General features: G+C 43.6%; 1 protein-coding gene across 1 annotated transcript in view; it reads right to left on the reverse strand.

Annotated features, from left to right (window-relative positions):
- Window positions 1-22,232, reverse strand: part of TBX18 (T-box 18) — a 185,114-nt gene that overhangs the window by 25,581 nt on the left and 137,301 nt on the right. Inside the window, exons 3-4 of the mRNA XM_009887524.1 lie at window positions 2,886-3,343; window positions 1,531-1,606 (exon numbers count right to left, since the gene is read on the reverse strand). Of these exons, the coding sequence (XP_009885826.1) occupies window positions 1,531-1,606; window positions 2,886-3,343 (534 nt within the window). The remainder of the gene's footprint in view (window positions 1-1,530; window positions 1,607-2,885; window positions 3,344-22,232) is intronic.

Genomic DNA, 22,232 nt, shown 5'->3' on the forward strand with positions numbered 1-22,232 from the left:
AGACCCTCGGCTCGGCCGTCTTTACCGGCCGGTGCCCTCACAGCCTCAGGTCGCTTTTTTAAAACTGCGGAAAAAAAATATTCGCTTCCCTGCTGCGGAGTATAAATAAGATCAGCGTACGGAAATAAAGGCGCAGCCAACCGACCGGCTTTCCAGACGGGTGAAAATGCTGAGGAATTGCATTAAAGAATTGGAAACACAGTTTAAAGGCACCCGTGTTAAAATTATAAATATTCTGGTGATTGCGTTTTATAGCGCTTAAATTACTACCTTAATTCGGAATTGCGCAGCAACGAGTATGAATCATTTTTAAGGAAATCTCCAGTCTTTAATACGACGCTCCCACTTACATTTATTGTTCGTTTCAGACAAACGATTTTTAAAAATAGCCTTTTCATTACTCCGGTCACAAAATAAACGTTTGCAAACGCTAAATGAGGGTTGAAGAAACCTCCGGCTTTACTTTTTTATTGCTTTCCTATAAATTTAACTCATATTTTCACTATTGTCTCAGGAAAAATATGAAAACATGTATGGAATTAAATTAAATTAGGTAGCCTTAAATCACTATAGTTTAAGGTAGACTCACTAATTGGAAATATTTATGTTTGCGAGGCTGGGATTTCGGCAATAAAAAGATACGGTATATCCCCTCTTTATCATAACATGGGTCTACGGGAACATTTATATCATACCATTGTAAGAAATGATGTGTAGTTAAACAACATTTTTTAAGCAAGGCTTGTGTCTTTTTATGGTAAGCCTCGGTCTTTAGTCAGGGCTAGTTCTCATATTACATGAAATGTACTTTAAGAAGTACTACCTGCTCCAGCTGTCCAGGAAAAACTGAATTATGGAACTAGGAAACATATGGCAGTTGCATATTGCACGAGTAAGGTACATATGAAAGTTATAAATTTCTTTTTTAAGTAACCATTGTAAACGCATTTTTATAGGTTTCACAGTATGTATTACATCTGTAATTTTAATTTTTGCAATATACCTTTTTAAAGATACCTATGTTTTCTGTACTCCAGGGAAGGAAATGCAAAGAGACGTTTATGCGTAAAAAAAAAAAAAAATAAATTGCTGCGAATAAAACAAACAAGCAAGGTAAATAAATGGGGAAGCGGAGCTTCCTCAAAATGGAAAGGACACTATGCCATCTATTGGCAAAGCAGTTATTTACAAAGCCAACGGTACCCAAGCGAGTATTTTCCGTTCTTTGAATACTGCGCAGCAAAGTGTCGCAGTCATAGTTTTGGTATATTACAAACAAATGAATAAAGACATTTCCATGGAGGTCCGGGGAAAAAAAATAGAAAGAAAAAAATAAAAGAAGAAAGCAAAGACAGTTAGTGAATTTATACCTCACAAATTAGGTCATTAACTCACAGGGGGATTTTGCAGCTAATTGCAAACTCCCTTCTTGGAGCGCCCGAGTGGGAGAGGTTTAGCTTTTTCGATTGTTTTATTACTGAACCATGTCAAAGAAGGCTTCTTTTTCTTTCTTTCTTTTTTTTTTCTTTCTTTTTTTTTTTTTTTTTTTTTTTTTTTAAATGCAAGGTTACTTAAGGACTTTATGGCCACAAAACAAGCCAATAGGCTGCTTTAGAAGCTGACCTTACACTCTCCGCTTACTTAAGACTTCCTCCGACCCTTACGCGGGTCTGACTGCAGGATCGGGCCTCCTTTTCCTCTCCTGCCAGAACTCCCCCGAAACACCACCCTGCTCTGCAAAGGCTCTAGAAGGCTTTGCTGGAAGGACCAGCGGCGAGGTGGGGGGGGTGCTGCCGGGCCGGCGGGGGGGGGGGGCCCGGGAGGGAGGGGGCACCGACAGAGCCGCCTCAGCCCCGACCCGCCGCCGCCGCCGGTTCTCGCAAACGGCGCTCGTTCCCAGCGGCGGAAAAGCTTATCCCGTTAGGGGCGAGAGCTACTAGTGGCTTTTCCCGTTTCCAGGGAGGGGAAGGAAAAGATGATACTTCCCCATCAGCTATAAATAAACCGAAATAATCGGACAGATGTGAGGGGAAGAGTCAATTTTTCCTGTTCCAAGCGCAGATCAATTTCTGAACGAAAGTCCCTGTTTCTCCGCCTTGAACTGGCTTTCTTCCTGCTTCTCTCACTTGCTAAGGACTTGGCTTTTTCCCTGCCATTACTAGCCCGGTACTGCTCAGTGGGAAATACGAGAGCCCTTTGTTTTAGCTTTCAACGTTGTAATCTCCCTTTCGCTGTCCCGCAGAACGCGGGTCTGCGGTTCTCGCCTCGATGTGTGCAATGGGGGGGAAAAAGAGCAGATAGGGAAAAAAAGGTTTTCCTCAGCAAAAACACTCACAGATGAATCAGTTGTTAGTGTCATGTGGAGTCTCATAGAAAAATTATTCAAAATTTTTTATGTGTGTGTGTCCCCATACAGAAAAAGAAAAAAAATATCCCTAAAATAAAAAAAAAACAACCCCAAACAATTCCCTCCGTCTAAAACCAGACCCCAGAGGACAGGAAAATATAAAATCCAGACCCTACACTCGTACCCTTTTACTGCTCTTCTCGGTGTGAACGTGTGAGTAGATGGTGTTTTACAAAGTTGTCTGAATTTCTTGAAAGGCCGTTCCTGTGTTTATATGCGAGAGGAACTGGAACGTCTCGCTGACTGAAATGCACCTTGGCCGACTGGTTTTTACCCCAGCAGCTGAACGCGGGACTGGGAGCCCGAAGGCTTCGCCACGCAGCCCCAAGCCCGGATTTTGGGGTCAGCCCCGAGTGTCCCTCCCTCGCGGGGGAGCCCAAACCCACGCACCCGGGGGCGCAGGCACTCGTTTTCTGCTTTTTTTTTTTTTTTTTCCCCGCGAACATCCCCGAAATCAGGCGAGCCCTAGGTGGGTCACGGGCGGCGGCGGCCCACGCCGCGGGACAGTGATGAGGACACCGCGCATCCCGGGATGCCCCCGGGGCTCCCCGCAGTCCCGCATCCGTGCCGGGGCATCAGCACCGCCGACAGCTGCGCTCCCTCGGCTCCTTCTGCCCGCTTTTTGGGGGGACTCCGCGTGGGAACGGGGCCGTCGCGTCCCGACGGCCGGTCGAGACACGGCGGTGGCGGCGGGGGAGCGAGTTGGAGGGGAGCCGTCGGAGGAAGAGGCAGGCGGATAGGCTTTAGGGGGTCGAAAGGCGTTTGTCGAGGAGAAAGCTGAGCTCCATCTGCGCAGCGATTTTTGAAGAAGCCGTCAACCGGGCTTCTCTGCCGCGCAGCCCACGCACGCCGGCTCCCCACGCCGCCCCTGGCTCTCTCCCGCTGCAGCGAGGGTGCCGGCCGAGCCCCTGAGCACGGTCCGATTCCCTCTATCACCTGAAAGAAGAGATTTGGCTCGTCGAAATTAAATTCCTCCGCAATCAGCCAGACCAAAATACTTTCAGAGTAACATCCAGGAGATCATTTCCCCCGAGCTCCCTATCAAGCGTTGCATACATAATATATCTTTTAAATATATTGCTTTTTCGATGTGCTGAAAGGGAGACAGTTATTAAAAACTGTGCGAGCATTCTGCTTGTAATTACCCGGGGAGCGGGGCGAGGCGCTTGTGGAGACTCCAGCTACGTGTCGCAAAGCGGGGCTTTAAAGCCCCTCTCCTTTAAGGTTTGCCTGTGTAAAGCCCCTTGGCGCCTTTCGAAAAATAAACAAATGCGTGTGTGTATATGCGTACACACATACATAATCATATACATCTATATGTATGTATAAACATCCATACACGCGCACACATATATCTCGATTAAAGTCTTCCCATTAAATATAGGCACGCCTCGCGGTCGGGATTCTTTCAGTCGTTGATTTCTGTAGATAAATGCAATTATTTCCTTTGGGGTTTTTTGTTTTGTTTTGTTTTGTTTTCTCCCCCCTCCCCCCTTTTTTTTTTTCTTTCTTATTTTTTTTTTTCTTTGTTTCTCTTTCTCTCTCTTTTCTCAGTGGAAAGTGCACAGTAAGTGTGAAGTATACATCATCGCCCGAGGAATTTGTCTTGAAAAGTCCTCTCAGCCCCCTGGTGTTCAAAGACTAAAGGATGGTTATTGATTATTGCAGTAGATCAGAGCCCGTATTAAACGCCAGGAAAACGAAACGGACCGTCTGGCAGGGCCCTGCTCCCGCCCGCGGCTCTCCGCGGTTCCCCGCTCCCCGGCGCAGCCCTGCGCACCCGCGGACGGCGGGAGAAGCCGCCCGCAGCGATGGCAGGGCGAGGGGCTCGGCTCTCCCCAGCCCCTCTCCCGCCCTCTTCTTTCGCCCTGGGTCGGCAGCAAAGCGCCTGGCGCGTCCTGCAGCGGTGTCTGGGCTGTGCAGTCAGTGCACAAGCTGGGAACGGGGATGCACTGCAGAAACAGACCCTATATATATATATGTAAATCTATGTATACAAATATACACATGTGCATATATAGGAGTTCAGCTGGGCAGAAGGGGCCATGTATTTAGACTGCTTGAGCTCTTGTCAGTTCTCACCATGCTCACACGCACCCTAAATCCACCACTTGATCCATGAAAAACTTCACTAAAGGGGCAGGAGGGGATGCTGAGGGGTGGGAGAGGGGCTGCGACCCTCCCTGGCAACAGGGCAAAGCAGAAACTTCAGTGCCAGCACGTGGTGCAGGACAGGGTGAAGGCCTCAGTTAGCATCTGCCCCAAGCACCCCACTCCAGGGGTACGCAGCCTCCCTGCCCCCCTGCCTGACGACGACCGGGGTGGCAGTTCTCCTGGGGGTGCATGTACCCCTGACCTTCACCAACAGCGATATTATACACCCACAAGCTTCCCCACATGCCTTAGGAAGCGTGGGGCATCTGCCAGCTCTCCAGATCCATGGCTTCTTTGGTGAACGCAAAACAGAGAGCATCTTTTGCCCTTACAAATTTGACCAGCAGTGAGGGAAGATAATACTGAATTTGTTCCCTTCAGCTGGGGTATGATAGTGCTCTTTGGGAAGGGGAGGAAGGCAAATAAAAGAGGGGCTTTGGAAGGCTCTGGGACCTCAGGCTTTAATTTACAACATTTTTTTTTTTCCTTGTATATAAAGAGAAGATAAAGTAAATTGCAGAAAACTTGAAAATGTATTTTAAGTTTTATTCTTTTTCTCTTCCTTTGAGCTGCAGATACTTGAATTCATGACAACCAAGATGGTTTGCTTTATGAATAAGAACATCAACTACCCTATTGTGTCCTGTCACAGTATCCTGGTATTTCTACATCCTCTCTAAGGTCCACTTTCAGACTTAGAGGAATGTGATCTGGGAATTAGGCTTTGGACCATTTTGTTTCCATTTTGCAAATGCAAAGATGCTACAGTGAAATACACAGTGGTTTCTATTTCTTCCTCTCCATAGGCATGTTTAACTCCCATTGACACTGATGTGAGTTATGCACATGTCTAAAGAGGAGAAGGGAGTCTTAGATCTTTTTCTCATCGTTTACATGAGATCAAAGGAAATCAAATAGAGTTAATGAAGGGCCAGATGGTGCTTTATTTGTGCTCTGGAAGACAGTACAAGAGAATGGGAAGGAATATCTATAGTTTAACCTGGCAAAGAGGAGGAAAACTTGCTATCTCATTTAATGGGCACTGAAGCAAGTATGCCATATCTTCAGAAGTGGGAAAGGTTTGCTTGTTTTCTCTCCCTCAGTAGACTTTGGATGCAAGGCTAGGGTTGCTTTTGGAAGGCATCGATTGAAGGTATTCCAGACTCTGAAATCATTCACATTTTGTCTTTTTTGGAAACAAAAATTTCTTTGGACCCAGGCAATTCTTCAGCTTTTTGCTTTTAAGCCATAGGATATGGGTGCTCCTCCAGTCCATGGAAAATGTGTAATCTAAGCTGCTATGGGGAGGCAGGGCTGTAGAGGCAGGAGAGCCTTTGATTTGGATCCTCACTGTGAGCGAGAGTTTGGCAGGAGGAGGCACAGGATGCAGTAAACTTTACCAACTGTGCACACAGAGCGACTCATATCCCAGAGGACACAGACAGGGTTGGGACCATCCTGTGCTGTGCCAGCTCTGAGTCCTTTCCCCCTGGCTGTCGGGCTCTGTCAGCTCCAGCTGCCCCCAGGATCTTCAGAGAGGAGATTATAACTTTCGGCATAGCTAACGACAAGTTACTTTTACCCTCACTGCTGGCAGGATTATCCAAAAAGAGATAAAAAGGTTGTTTCTCTGTAGACCTTACACTGATTGTGCTGGGTTCTTTCTGATGTAGCGTACCCAAAAGTGTCCTATTTGGGAATTGGTAGGGAAAATGGACACGTTTTTTGCGGAGGATTACGCGTGCCCATGCTGATATTGCAGGGATGAGTCTGCGGGGGCAGTAGAGGCCATCGTATTACTTGTCCTGTGTGCATCCCATCATTGTTTTAATGCACGACACGCTTATTCGAGGACAACTTAGCACCAGGCCCCAGATTTCCCAATAGCTTGATGTCATGTGTTGGCCTTGCATGATATTGTAATGCCAGTTGACAAAAAAGTCGCTTTAGTGATGTTCCCCAAGGCTCCTTTTGTTGACAAAGTAGCTCTCTGGATTTGGAAGGCTTTGCAGTTGAGCTGAAGGCCTGGAGGCTTTCCTGTTTTAAAAGCAATGGGAAGAGATGCAACTAACATCTGTACATTTGTTTAAGGATGCCAGAAATTGTTTGTGTTTATGATTCCTTTTCAGAAAATTGTATCAAGATTACTTTAATAGCAGTATAGCCCCATCTACTCTTTGCCCCCTGGTACAAACCTAACATTACAGCTCCAGCTGACATTATTTCCACCTGCTTTAAATGTGTTCATGTGCCTCTAATCCTGTGTGCAGCTTCACATTTGTACCCATTTCCTGTATTTTATAGGCACATGTGGTATGTCGAGGTTTGGAAATGTAAGCCCTCATTTTGTGCTGCTTGTTTTTTAACATTCATTTTCCCTGGCTGTGCTCCTCGTTTCAAAAAAAAAAAAAAAAAAAGAAAAAAAAAAGAAAGAACAAACAATTCTTTTTTTCCTGGTGAGCTTTAAGAAAAACCTTGAGAACTTCCTTGCTCTTTTATATATCTAGCACTTTTATTGAGTGAGTGTGCAGTAATTTGGTGGGTTTACTAAGTAACTTGACAGTTAATGGGATACATCTGCAATAGATTCCAAAATAACTGGAAATGTGGAAAAGACTAGCATTCTCACTCCTTTCTCTTCTTTTGAGAAATTCCTATCTGCTTCAGCTCCATGGAAGTCGAGATTCCATTAAAGATCCATATACGCCGAGAGCCGCTACCAACTATAATAAAACTCATTAGAGCTGAACCTTCCAAAATTGCTATTATATTAGAAAAATATTATGGATTTTAATCTAAAGGATCTGAGAAGCTACACTGAAAACACACAAAACCATACACACACCTGGAGCTACACAGTGGCTTTATGAGGCTTGAGAGCATAAAAGAAACCTCAACCACGGAAGAAAGAGTCCAGACTTCATTTTCCGCAGACAAATTGGCTGCTTCGCATCAGTGACCCATACTCGTGTGCTTACGCGCTCCTGTGAAAAGGAGAATAGCAACATCAACAATCCTTCAGCTGCTGCACCATGACCCAGGAGGGTTGGGAACCCTTTGGTGTTAGGGGTTGGAGACTCAGTTAACTGAGGATGGAAATCTCTAAGAGGAAAATCTCAACCAGCAAGCCCATATCCCTGAGAAAATTTCTGCATTTCCTAAACTGAGTTCTTCATGGCACAACAGCCAAGAGCAACTCCATCCTTTACATTAAGGTTGATTTTCAGGGCTAGCCCCCACTAGAGGGAAGCCCATGGTACTGTGAATCCATAGCAATGAGCAGGACAGGGGAGGAAAAACAACATTCGTAGTGGAGATGCAGAGCCTGAGTGGATGTATTGAGTGTCCCGAGGTTCCTGAGAAAAAAAAGAAGGAACGAGATAGAACAGAGCAGAGCTTTCCTGTGGCCGAGTAACTTCCTGTACGAGGGATCCGTTGATCTAATATCTTTACTGCAGCCCAAGTAACTTTAATTTACCAAATTTTAGATGGCTTCAGATAGTATTTCATGGTAATGAAGACAAACGGTTTTGGTAAACGATTGATATGTCTCCATGCCCTCTGTGACACTGATGTGTCTAGCCTTGCAATGCATGGGTCACTTTTCACTTGTTGGGGTTAAAAAGTTGGTAGTGGGAAGACCTTCATCAGATTCCTTCTGCAATTTGCAAACAAGTTCCCGATACTGCCTTGCCAAATGTCGTTTAAAGCCCTGACATGTGTCTGTTTATTCATTAGAATGAACGGAAGGGTAGAAACATAGTGCTAATGTTTATGTTCCAATTAAGGAATTCATTTATGTTGCCTCACTTAAAAATATTCTCCTCAGAGAAAATATGAGCCCAAAGCTGATTTATCAGGTTTAAATTTAAGAAAACTATATTGTCAGAATAACCACACATTCCTTTTTACACCACTTTTGAAATCTGTTTCCTATTACCATCTCTGCATCAGACAAATACAACCAAGTTATTTACAGGCTGTGAAAGATACTAAATCTTTTCAGAGTAATATTACATTGGATCACAAATTCGCACTTTTAATAATAATTGACAACAAACTAAAGCGAAGGATATTCACAATTAGCAACAACAACACATAATGCTGTCCCAGCGCCTTGTATCTTCAAGACCCTATGCAGACATAAGCTGCTGAAGTCTTCTTAACATTTACTTTGGAAGGATGTTAAATATTGTTATCTCCGTTTTACAGATGGTGAAAGAGGCTCAGTAGGATTGTGACTTGCCTAAAAGCCTCAGAATAGTTTAATTGCAGAAGTGAGACTAGAACTCGCAAGCTCTTGGCTTCTACTTGTGTGAGAGAGTGAAACACATTTTTAAAAGCATCCTGTGACTTAGGAATCCCAGTTCCAGCGCACATCAGGGCTTGAGCGGCACTGGGGCAGCGCAGCTCCTCAGAGGCGCTTTGGGCTCCCGGCTCCCATTAACTTTGAGTGATTTTGGAGCTCTTGAAAACTCCTTTCAGTCCTTCGAGGGAAATGCACAACACCTGTGATTCATAGAAGCGGCGCATGGAGGGGTAGAGCAAAGGCTGGGAGCGACGGCCAGCTCCACGTGCGGCTCAGCCGCGATTCAGAAGCCGGAGGGCCGAGCGCTGAGCAGGTCCTCTAGGGCTGAGGAGCCGGGGGGGAGCCAGCGGCGCTGCCAGCTCTTCTCACTGACATGATTTTCTCAGGAGCGGAGCCAGGAAAGATCTGAAGGCAGAACTCCAGCCCTCTTATAAATTTCAGCTCTGCCTTTGGGAGGAAGCCCTTCTTTCCTGGCCCCTTGCGCCTTGCCCTCCACCTCCAGGAGAAGGGAGCAGCTCGGGTTGGATGCACATCCCCGGGCTCTCCGCACCCCTCTTCCCGGCCAGCCCTTGCTGCCAGGCTGGGAACTGGGGAACTGGGAGTAGGAGGGTGGGAGAGAGCTGTGGAAATCCCTGCAGAAGCAGATGTATTTGCATGTGTGTGTGTGTGTGATAGGAGTGCAAGATTGAAGAACCAGTGTGAGGCCAGGAAAGCAGCTCCTTGGGACTGGGACTGCAAAGGGAGACCGTTGCTGTCAGATGGAGGGGTGCACCCCTGCAATGCATGTGGGTCCTTGAATAAATCAAAGGTTGGGAGGAGCCATCAACGCTCCAGTGCCCAAAGAGCTATGACGGCTCTCGGCGTCGGGGCTGTCACTGGAGCAGGCTGGGCAGCTCTCACCCACCCGCACGCAGCCTTGCACCACCATGCCCACCACGGCCTTTGGAGATGAGGAAAGGAAAGGAGTTCAAGCTCAAAGGAGGGATCAAAGACATCTCACGCACATGGAGGTGTCTGGCGGTGTCTGTTCTTGCTGTTGCTCAAATTGTGATCTTTTTACTTTGGCAATACAAGCGGGCAACTAACTGGGAACCTGGAACAAGAGTGGTTAGAGCAGAGGAGGCAAATTTCTTCATCAGCAGGAGAGAGACTGGATATTGCACAGAGTAGGACCGGCTTCCCCAAAACACCGGCGAGAAGGGAACGAAAGCCTTGGATGGCAGAGAAGATGCCAAGGCATGTGCAGAGAGCTGGGTGAGAGGCAGCTCTGGAGAAGGAAATGCATCCTTGCAGCCTCAGCAGGGGTGCAGCCCTCCTTCGAGGACCAGATGCCAAGCCCTGATTTTCATGTCAAGATTTTAAACTTGATTCCTTGGCTACAAGTTTTGGCTTTAGACAATGCTCAAAGGGATGCAGAAATCATTTACAGTCATAAATATTTGTGCCCCTGTTTAGAAATGCTGAGTGGCTTCATCACATTAAAATATTTTGGGGAGGTGGATGGCTAAGTGAGTGCTTACTGCTAAGAAGATCTCAAGGTAATTCTGAACAAGGAAGAAAGAGAAAGGCCTCCCTTATGTGGGAAAAACTACCAGGCCAAAAGACCAGCTTTCTAGGCCAAAACCTATTAAATTCAAGGGAAAACCAACTTTTAGATGGCCTTGTGCCTACACTTAGAAATTTAATTGAATTTGGAGTAGGCTTTATAGACCAAGGGACTCACAGCATGAGATTAATTATTCATTGCAGTGATGGCAAACGCAAGCAATGAACTGGCCAGTTGGTCCTACCTGAGGTATAAAAAAAATCTAGTGGGAGTGGTCAGGATAAATCAGGTAAAATCTCTGGATGGTAGAATGTCACTCCAGGGGCCAGCATGGGGAAAGGTTAAGGGTCTCTGGGAAAAAAATTGCTTTTTAACGCTCTTCTTGCTTGAACATGCTAATGTCCCAAAGGTCTGTTCTTTACATAATTCAGTTTGCATAAGATGAACGGGGTACCAGAGCTTTGCCAGCTTCATGTAACTCATTGCAAAATCCTTGAAAATACTGTTTAAAAATATTTATGCAGCAAAAAAGGTTATTTCACACATTTCTAGTCAGCAGCCAGCTTTTAAAATAAACCAATCTGTCCTCAGAAATAAAAAGAAGAAGAAATAAGGATCCAAATTTGCAGTTGGTGTAAATTACCAGACTTCCACTGAAGTCAATGTAGGGTTGCCAATCTAAACTAACAGAGAATCCAGTCCAGAAACCATGAACGTAATTTTAAAAGTCTTTGAAATAGGGTCTGCGAAACATTATGCGCCTGTAGAGTACCTCGCAGAATGGCAAAGCATGGGGACAGCCTCCAGGTACCCCAGGACAGACAGCAGATGCAGTACTAGGACTGAAATTGTGCTTGAGGAATGCTACATCAGTTAACACATAGTGTTTAGAGAGTACTGATAAACAGCATGGCCCAACAGATAATTGCTTCTCCAGTAAACGGACTGGCACAGTAACTAAAGTTTTCTCATGTTAAATATCTCTCTGGCAGATCGTGTATCTGAACCAGGGAAAGCTTCCTTCAGACATGCTCTGTTTGGTGGCATCTCCCCTGTCACCCTCTTGCTTGCAGGGCACTGTACAGTTTTTAAAGGCATGTCCAAGACCCAGAAGCTGAGACTGTGGACTTTCTCCCTCCCTTTTGGATGTGAAAGAGTGATCTCAGCACCCCAGGAGAGAGCATAAGCAAGTTATTGGTTACCCTAAGCCATTAAAAGTCTCTCTGGAAGGGCTATCTCATGACTGGAATATTTCTCTTGAAATCAGTTAAGCCCCTGGTAGTACACAGATCAGGTATTTTCTTATTTCTTCTGTGAGGGTCATGATGACCTTCTTATCTTACCCTCTGTCTTATGTTGCATCCTACAAGTTTTCTTTCTGGCAAGTTTCTTTAAGTAGTGAAAAGGAGGGTGAAAACCTACCCTCAGGGCATGAAAGGGTGGATATTTGAAGACAGACATGGCCAGTGCACACCTACTTGGCAGCCACGGGGGTGTCCTCCTGTTTGGTATCTCCAGCTCCTCTGCGGGCACATGGCGGTGATTGCTGCCACAGCCTTGGCCAAAACCCACAGCTATGTTTGTTCAGCATATGATGTGATGGGACCTCATTCCAGGCCTCTGGGTACTATTATAATATTAGCGTTACTGTCCCATAATAACAACAAGAGTATCTGCTTTATGAGAACTCTGCTCTCAGCACTGGAAAAAGCAACCACTATTGGAAAGGGAGCCCAAAGCTTTTTGGCTGAAAATCTCTTGGTGAACTTCAAGAGAAGCTCAGGAGACCAGGAGCCAGGTCTTCAGGTGACATAACCTGGCGCAGCCTTGCCTGGATGGAGTGGGTCACCCTGGCTCATGCTGGCTGGAGCCTGGGCTCCTGCTGCGTAAGGATAAAACAAGAACCCACTGTGCTGAATTTGCTTTTTGTTTACTGCAGCGGTCACCACCAGGCAGCCCAGAGAGGCTTTGCAGGCAGCTCGGCAGGCAAAGTCTGAGGGCATGGGAAAATCAGCGCTCTTAGCTTTCCTCGGCCAAGCACCGGGCTCGGCTGGAAGCACGGAGCCCGAGGTTAGTCTTACATCACAGGAGGTGGGCACAGAAACCGACCCTCTGACTTCTGCCAGAGCTAAATTTAAAATCCTGATGGCTTAAAAAAAGTTCTGTGGGGAAAAAGTGATGGGTTTGAAAAAAAAAAAAACCCAAAAACAACCCAAGAAAAAACAGGGAGAAACAGCTACAGAGCTTTGAAATGGCAAAAATGGAGAAAATGTGACTTATTTGTGGGCAGTGGTTAAGAACACAGCCTGGATGGGAACCAAAGGCTGCGTGCCCTTGCTCACAGCTGGGACATGCCCGTCTGCCTTTGGTGAGGACCTTGCACTGGCCACCACTGGCTGAGCAGAAAATGACTTTTTTTGAGCCTGTGACCTCTTCAGGGCAGCAAAAAATTTGTTCTTACGTGTGTGCGTGAAGTGCTTGGAAGAGCCAGGTCCTGATCACTAGTAGAGATCTTTAAGCACCAGCAAGACCTGTTTCCAAAGGTGAAGGTCTAACATGTCCAGTTGTGCTGGTGGACAACAAGTGAGTGCTTTCATATTTCTGCAACAAGAGGGCTGAGCAGCATAAGCTTTGGTGTTCCCAAAAACAACCCAAGAAAAAACAGGGAGAAACAGCTACAGAGCTTTGAAATGGCAAAAATGGAGAAAATGTGACTTATTTGTGGGCAGTGGTTAAGAACACAGCCTGGATGGGAACCAAAGGCTGCGTGCCCTTGCTCACAGCTGGGACATGCCCGTCTGCCTTTGGTGAGGACCTTGCACTGGCCACCACTGGCTGAGCAGAAAATGACTTTTTTTTGAGCCTGTGACCTCTTCAGGGCAGCAAAAAATTTGTTCTTACGTGTGTGCGTGAAGTGCTTGGAAGAGCCAGGTCCTGATCACTAGTAGAGATCTTTAAGCACCAGCAAGACCTGTTTCCAAAGGTGAAGGTCTAACATGTCCAGTTGTGCTGGTGGACAACAAGTGAGTGCTTTCATATTTCTGCAACAAGAGGGCTGAGCAGCATAAGCTTTGGTGTTATGCATTATAGGAAAACATCCACAAGGAAAGTTTTACATATTTGCTGTGAAAAAAAAAAAACCAACAAAAACATCCTTACTCGTATCAGATTAACTTTGGGATATTAACTGGTTGAATGCTTTATGTTACAGACATAAATGCTTCCCCTGGGGAAGAAGAATGCAAATGTTTGCATTAATTATATGTCATGCAACTATCTGGCTACATCCATGTGGTATATTTAATGCATGCTTTGCAGCAGTACATTTGTTGCATGCTGCTGGATAAGATCACCAATAGGAAAGATATTTAATAGGTAGGTACACAGTATAAAACTCAGACTTCTTATTTGCCATCATCGTTTTATCTTAAGCTATAACTAATAATTATAAGAAACATCTGTGTCCCAACTCCTGTAGAAGGAGTTTATTAAGCAGATCTTCACATTTTAAAATGCTGTCCTCACAGCCTGCTTGGTCCACAGAAAAAATAAAAAAAGAAGAGAAATGAGAAAGAGAAAAGGACAGCTCTCCTGCCAAAATAAATCAATTAGCTCATGGATTAAATGTGTCTTCAGAAACCCGTAAAGATGGGGAATAATGTTCTCCCTTTTCTTGCAGTAAGTTTTAGGACACAAATTCTGTTTTTTTGAAGTACAGATACTATTTGTTCTTTGGCAGCCGTCTTTTCAAAAATGTTGCTGGCACTTTTTGAATGTGGACTAGTAGTTTCAGGCTTTAACAGCATCCAGGAACTATCACGTGTTATTTCCCATTTTTCACAAATGAAGAGTGCCTATAGTATTACAGAAAATGGGACTAAAGCTACATAATTTTTTATTTCTTTTTCTTCCACTGACCCATTATTATTCTTTTACTGTAATTTCTTATCTCCTAGGACCAGATAACAGAAGAGAAATGATAAATAGGAAGCTAACCGTGAAGAGCATTCCCAGGAAGCTTTGCCTAAACACAGAAAACAAAGATGTAAGGTACAAAACAGACAAAAAAATTGAAAATATGAATAGTATGGTAGGACACTTAACATTTTCTTGCTACTTTTATTTTAGACATATTTGAAATTATAAAACCCCTGGACAGTAAACTTTCCATTGAAAGTTTGTTTTCTGATTTGATTTAATTTCTCATCTTACCATTACTATTGTCCGATAGATGCAATACTTTTTCTTAGAATTTGTCTGTTACTATTAGTGTTATTTGCATGATTCTGTGTTTTATTATTGTGACTGAATTGCTCTAAGGCTCATTAAATTCATTGTAATATTGAAGACAATTTTATTGTGTTACATTTGTTTCAGGATTCAAATGCTATTAATTTGGAAGGGTATTTCTGTGCACTCGTCCCATCCCCCTCATGAAATCAGTAGTCTTAAGCAGTTCCAGCATTTTTTTCCTGATAATTCTTTACAGTCACTGGACTGAGTAACAAAAAGACTTTGATAAGATACAATGAGACGAATCTTGCAAAGCAAAAGGAATGAGTTCTGCTGATTTTGGTGGAGATATCACAAATGTCATCATGATTGAATGAATCTTCTAACAGGAACCAGCTGATTTTATAGACAAAAGTCCTGATCCTCACTTTGATAAATCTCTTCTTATTTGAATGAAGATTGCAGTATTAGACCCACATGGAACTTGGTTGGAGGCCAACAACGGGAAAGGGAACAGAATTTTTTTTCTTCATCTGATGTGCTGAGAATGGAGACATTAGTTTGTGATTAGAAATCTGACTCTATTGTTGTGCAGACTTACTCTAGCTATTGTCCTAGAAGAGCAAAAAAGGGCAAGTGAGGTAAAAACCCTTTTCCCTTAATAAGAATTACTTTTTACTCATGCTTACAAGACCCCTGTGTGCTTGTTCACTCCAGTGAGGTGTTGTACATGAATGGCTGTACACCTACATTTGCACAAAGATGGTAGCAATAGTATCACATCTGAGAGTTCACATCACACTCCTGTAAAATCCTCGGGGAGGCTGGGAATCTGGCTCAGATGCTGTCATTGAAATGTGTGTATGGCAGTTTGTGGCAGGTATGCCAAAAGTATCCTGGTGCTCTCTGCAAGGAGAGGAATGGTCAGGTGGAAGATGGTGGGACTTCCACTCCTGCACCTCTAAAGGTCCCTCTCAGCCACAGAGTGTCTTTCATAGAGTCATAGAACCATAGAATCATAGAATAGTTTAGGTTGGAAAGGACCTTGAAGATCACCGAGTCCCACCCCCCCTGCCATAGGCAGGGACACCTCCCACTAGACCAGGTTGCCCAAAGCAATGTCCAGCCTGGCCTTGAACACCTCCAGGGATGGGGCCTCAACAACCTCTCTGGGCAACCTGTTCCAGTGCCTTACCACCCTTAAAGTGAAAAAATTCTTCCTAATGTTTAATCTAAACCTGCCCTCTTCCAGTTTATAGCCATTCCTCCTCGTCCTATCACTATATGCCCTAGTAAAAAGTCCTTCCCCAGCTCTCCCGTAGGCCCCCTTTAGGTACTGGAAGGCTGCAATAAGATCTCCCCAGAGTCTTCTCTTCTCCAGGCTGAACAGCCCCAACTGTCTCAGCCTCTCCTCATAGGAGAGGTGCTCTAGCCCTTGGATCATCATTCTTCTGCCTTTAGTAGGATTCTGGGTCAAATTCGAAGAGGACAAGATGCAATTAACTATCCTCCTGCGATTTAAGTGCCAAGTATTAAATATTGTGCAAGACTGTCAGCCCACAAGCATTCTCTGCTATACGGAGAAATAGCTCAACTCATGACATTTCTGAGGAAATGTGATTTTTTCAGTTCTTTGTCTCCCATGGAACCAAAACTAGGAGCAGATTCAACACTATCTATTCACAAAATTTAGCTCTCTCAGTTAAATGAGCTCTTAATCTGTGTTGCAACAACTTCCATTGACTAAAAGCGATTGGATATGCTACTCCATGACCTTATAGGAATTGCAGTCATTACTCACCATGTAATTCATGTTGGACCATGAATCATATAGAAGTCATATACGTGTGGAAACACCACCAGATATCTTTACTAACTATACTGTCCCATGAGGACCGCAAATAGGCATTTTGGTTGTTTGTCAAAGCCAATCAGTAGGGTGGGATTACTGTTGAACTCCATCCAAATCCAGATTTGGATTTCAGAAAGCATGCTGCACTCATTAACAGGCAGTTAATTAATAGCGGTGGTGAGTCTGTGGAAAAGCTACTGATGTTTAATAAGTCTTTTGTCTCTGGCTTCTATGATGTTGTGCATTAGCAGAAGCGCAATATATCAGATTCAGGCAGCGGTGCATTACACATATTTCTTAGTAAATGGCTACCGTTGAAAAGGAATCTGTCTTTATCAAGGAAGAACACACCTGTGCCTCAAAGTCCATTGCTGGATTAGCATTTACTACTGCATTTTCCGATGCGTGCTGTAAGGAAATGTGTGCTTTGGTAGGTATGAGGTTCAAAAGGGGAAAATAAGCTGTGTTCTGTGGAGCAGCTAGAGAGAAGGCTGCATTTAGTGGCATCCAAAAAGAAGAGTCAATTGGGTCAAACTACTCTCTGGCTTATTCTCAAGCAGCTGAGTAACCACTTCTGTTTTAGTCATGTCCCTTCTTCCTCCTCACTCCCAAATTTTCATTATAACCAAACTATTAAGAGCATTTCACTGCCCCACTCGAAAGAACATGGATGGACCTGCATGAGGGGACAGGTTTAGCTTCCTATGGGTGTTAAACATGAATTCTAAGCTGTCCCCAAGGAAGGACAGGTGCACAAATACACACATGCAAACACTCTGGGAAGCAGAAAGGAAAACTTTACATCATACCTCTCTGCCATACCTGGACTCATGGGAAGTTGACAAGAATTCAGCTCTTACAGTTTTTTAACTATTTATTTCTGCTACTTATGCACAGTCTACATTTTTGGTTGTCCCTTTGACCATATTTACTTCCTAAAGAAGCTTTTGGAAGCGATATTATCGTTATTGTTTAATTCTGTTGCAGAATGAATAAAGTTTGAATATGCAACAAAACTTCTGGACCAGGAATGTTAACAAATTATAGACTTGTTGGCTGGTTAAACTATTCTGTTTTTCAAGCTACCTTCCTATAATTGCTTGACTCCCTACGTGTTTATATATGTTTTCACGCAAGACGATAATGGCTTCTAGCTTTCTGTAGATCAACGCAAAGCCAGGAAGATTATTTTGCCCTCCGTATGTGGTGCTGATCTCTCTTCCTCTTCAATTTTGGCTCTGCTTAATATTACAAGAGCTAAAACTTTTCCTGGTATCACTGTTTAAGCTAAAGAATAGCTGTACTTCCAACAAAATTATTATGGGCAGATAAAAGAGGGGGAAGGTGACAGTTGTGAAGAGCAATAAAGGCCTGCTACAAAATCTTTGTTCCAAAAGGTGATCTACATTATCAAAGTCCCTGAGAACTCTGCTTTATGGTTTAATATATTTAACAAAATTTATATATATATAAATATTTATATTCCAGGCTTTTGTTAGTCTCTATGCAACCTTAACAATAATAGAGTTTTATGTTTTAATTTCCTTAAAGGAAAGTCTTCTTTGGAACCCATGAATGTTTCAGTGTTTTGGAAAGATCTAAATATCTGTCAAATATCTATTGAGACCTATGATATTTTTTTTTTTCATCCACTCAGCAATCGTTTCATGTATTATTTTGAGAAACGGGACTATATGTACTGTAAATAATAAAGAAAAAAATATATGTCTATGTATTATCTGATAAGCTGAAATAGCTCTGTCTGTTGGTTAATTATCCAAATACTAAAGAAAAGTTAGGCTAATGATTTCCAGACAGTTGTTATGCCATATCATGTTAAAGCAGCTGTTAACCATATGCACTACTGTAGTTCTGCTTATATTAACCATTATGAAATTTTCCTTGGGGAAAAATGCTCACGTGCTTGCAAAGAACCTCTCTGCCCTCTTTTTAAATGAAATAAGTTGGTTATTCTTGGAGCATGGTGAATAATTTGTAACAAATCACTTGGTGATTTTCCCCTGCTTGTGAATAGAGATTGTGTTTTTCCAAAGCCACCATGCACCCAAAGAACTGGAGTCTCACCAGCAATTTGGGACATGTCTGTAGCTTGCAACAGAGCAGGGGGCAGTGCTGGGACAGCCCTCCAAAACCAGCACTGGTGTAACCCCACCACTGCGGTGCTGACCCTGGTGGCCCTGTGGTGCTGGGACACAAGGTCTCCTTTCTTCACGGCACTGCACTCTGCTGCACCGACCTGTCGGTTATTCTGAGACTAACGTGGCAACCCCTGACACCGCTGTTTTGGGCACGAATATGGCCCTGCAGCGGGATAGGGTTTCATCTGACCTTTTCCTTTTTGTCTTTTTGAGAGAGAGACAGAGAGAGTGATCCGTGAATTCCTAGGGGCTTATGGCAGCAAATATTATAATGATAACCACCAGAGACACAAGATTTATGGACAGAGGCAGTCTCTTTCATTAGGCTGACTAATACAGTTGGAAAATAGAGACAAGCATTTGGGTCAAACCCACTTTTTCAGGTCCAAGATAGAAGCATGTCTTAAGGGCAGCTTGTGTGGATGACAGCCCCTTTGTTGTTGGTTTTGTTTGTTTGTTTGTTTGTTTCCCCCCAGTTAGAGCAGTTAGAGCATAAGAGACGTGTTTTCTTTATGTGTTGCCTCATTTTTCTTAAATCATTAAAACTACTTGATGTACATCTATTACAAGTTTAATGAGTATCTACCATTATTCTTATCAAACTTGCAGAAAAATTTATCATCTTGGGTTTTCCTAAGGAAAGGTGTCTCTGTTAACTCAGAAGGAGACTACACTTACACTTACTTTAGGAATACTTGTCTGAATTTGTTACAGCTGCCTTTGTGTCCTCAGTTGCATTCACCTTCTGTGAGTATTCAAACAAATGTTCATGAAAACAAACAAACTTTAAGATGAAAATGGTTCTATTGAAGAACTGTCACAGAAATGTTTTGTCTTAAAAAAAGAGTCTACCCCGGTAACAGTGTGAAAGAATCCCGTTTCTTCTCTCTGCCTCCCAATCCCAGAGCTCGTAAGAAGGCAGTTGTACAGGGATATCACCTGCAAGACTTAAGACATGTTCCTTCTGTTCAGTGTGGGTAAACTATGGGTATTACGTACCAAAAAGACATGGTGGATGGAGACCAGAGGAGAGCACTGACTGTGGTCAAAGCTCTAAAATTACATTTCACAAGTAATGGCTGAAGGAATTTAAACTGTTTATTCTGCAGAAGAACAAAAAGAAATTGTGATAATAGCCTTCAGATACATGAAAAAAGAATTCTTCTGCCCTTTGTGCATAAAGATGGAGGTAATTTAAACAAGGAAAAATTATCTTAGGTACCAGAACAGTAAGAATATCATCTCTACTGTAATAAATAAACAAGCACTGAAATAGAATGTCCAGGGAAGCTGTGAAGCCCATTATCAAAGGTATCCAAGAACAGGTTAGAAAAGCAAATGGTAGAAAAGGTGTACATATAGTTATGATGATGATTCTATGATTCTATATGCCCTACCACAGAAGAGATGAATCAACTAGATAACTTCCTAGGGTCCCTTATAGATCTCTCTTCTCTGATCTTATGATTGATAACTATGTGATGATGGCAAAATAATGCAAGGGAAAGATGTCTTCCAAAATCCTTTGGCTCTCTTCATCCTGAATGCTAGACAGTGAATCAACAAAGGATTTTTTCCCTAAGAAATTTTCAGTGTTTTTCATATAAGACCCGACTGTCATCACATAGCGATGTTATACTAGCACAACTCAGCCACTCTCACAGTGCTCTGTAACTTAATTTCACAAGTTTATTATTAGATTATAATATTAGCAGATTGCTGAACAGAACAAGCCCACTGACTTGGTGCAGAGAAACATCCAGATGATGCAAGCTTGCACTGTGTCCTGGTAGACATTTTTGAGCCCAATATCTCCCCTCAGCAATCCAACCACTAGCTCAAATGTCTGTTCCTGCTTGGGACAGATCTGAAATATTACATTTTGCAAAGAGAGCAAACCTGCTCAGACAATGACAAACAATTTGAAAATAACTGGTCTGACCTTGTGTCCAAATTGTTGACAGGAAGGAAATGTTTATGTGTGCAAAGAGCACAAAAGATGAAAGCCCTTCCCTGGTGTTCTTCTTCCACTGAAGCCCTTACCCCGACCTGTGGCCTCACCAGAAGACCTGAGAGCAGAGAACTGGGAGAATACAAGAAAATAGTTCCTACTAAGGCTTCTTTTCTGAAGGAAAGTCTGTCACAGATGCTACAGTTATATATTTCATATTGCCTGCTAGCTATCTGTAGAGTTACTAAAGTCGTCCTGGAAAATCAGGGAATTTTGCTTTTTGGATACAGCAAAACTGCATTAATATTTAAACTGCATATTTAAGCATTTTTCTCTTTATCCATTCAGATCCACCCAGGCCAGAAACTGCAGGGCTGGAAGAGCTGTGCACGCCTCCCTCGCACCCCTCTGGTGCCTCTTTCATCGGTGCCCCACCGAGTCCTGTGACTCTAAGGCCAGGGATTTTGCTTCTGACTCCACAGCTTTTCTTGCTGGTGGGAGTCCTGGGCAGCCTGACTCTTGCCTGGGGCAGTTCCTGGCACAGATACCACCTGGCACGTGTATATTTATAAAGGACCTAAAGTATAATGGGACAGTCACCGCTTCTCCCTATAAACACCTAGAGTGTTGAAGACAACGATACTGTTGGCTCGCCTCGTAGCTATACCCCAGTAAAAATAACTTCAAGGACTGCATCTACATGTCTGTTGGTCAATTAGTCTTGTTTGGCTCAAAAACTAGGCTTTTTTTTCAGATGTTTCCCATGGGGAAAGAGCTTCACATGGCCGGATTATTTGGAGACACTGTTCTAAATGACCTTGATCCTGCAAAACTTTTTTTTTTTTTAATCCATTATGATACTTTTCTCATATTTTAATCCAAAAGAAAGTGCATTCCGATAGTTTTCATCCAGTCCTCCAAACTCTTTACCAGTGGAAGGGTCTGCTATGGCTGCAAGCACAGTTCTGGCTGGACTAAGTTTTAATTAGCTGCCAATGATGTCATGTCCATGTCTGTGTTAAAGGCACAGGTCTAAGTGTTCCTCCTCATTTAGTGTACTGTAGAAATTCCATTTTGGGATAGCATTAAGCCGCTTCAGAGCCAATCTTGTATTCCTCCTGTAGCGGAGACGCTTGGCCTTCAGCCTTCTGACTTCTGACACTACCCCAGTTGTGCCGTAACGGTCCAGAAATCCACTGCCTGTTGTGTTTTATTGCTTATGCGAAAACGGTCCAATTCCTTGTCAGCTGACAAGGGAGGAGCATCGCATTGAAGGACTGCACAGCAGTGTGTCTGGGAGCTACGTTATTTCACACCAGCAGCAACCTTTCAGTGTTTGCGCGGCAGCCCGGGCGAGCCTTGGTGCTCTTGCCATAGAGCAGCGAGCAAACCCCCTTGTAGTCACTCTCTCTGCCAGAGAGACTAACGCATGTTGCCAAATATCTCCCCTCAACACATTTATTGAACATTAAAACAGCAGAATAGCATTGAATGAAGTCCAGTAATTTTATAGGATATATTTTAGTCACTAGGCTTTGAAGACTAGTCCAATGTTAATTATAAAGTTTCTGTGTCTGGATAACATATTGTTAACAGTTATTTTGTAAGTGCTAATGGCAAG

Source organism: Charadrius vociferus, unplaced genomic scaffold (assembly GCF_000708025.1).
Source record: "Charadrius vociferus isolate BGI_N301 unplaced genomic scaffold, ASM70802v2 scaffold185, whole genome shotgun sequence".
Lineage (NCBI taxonomy): Eukaryota > Metazoa > Chordata > Aves > Charadriiformes > Charadriidae > Charadrius > Charadrius vociferus.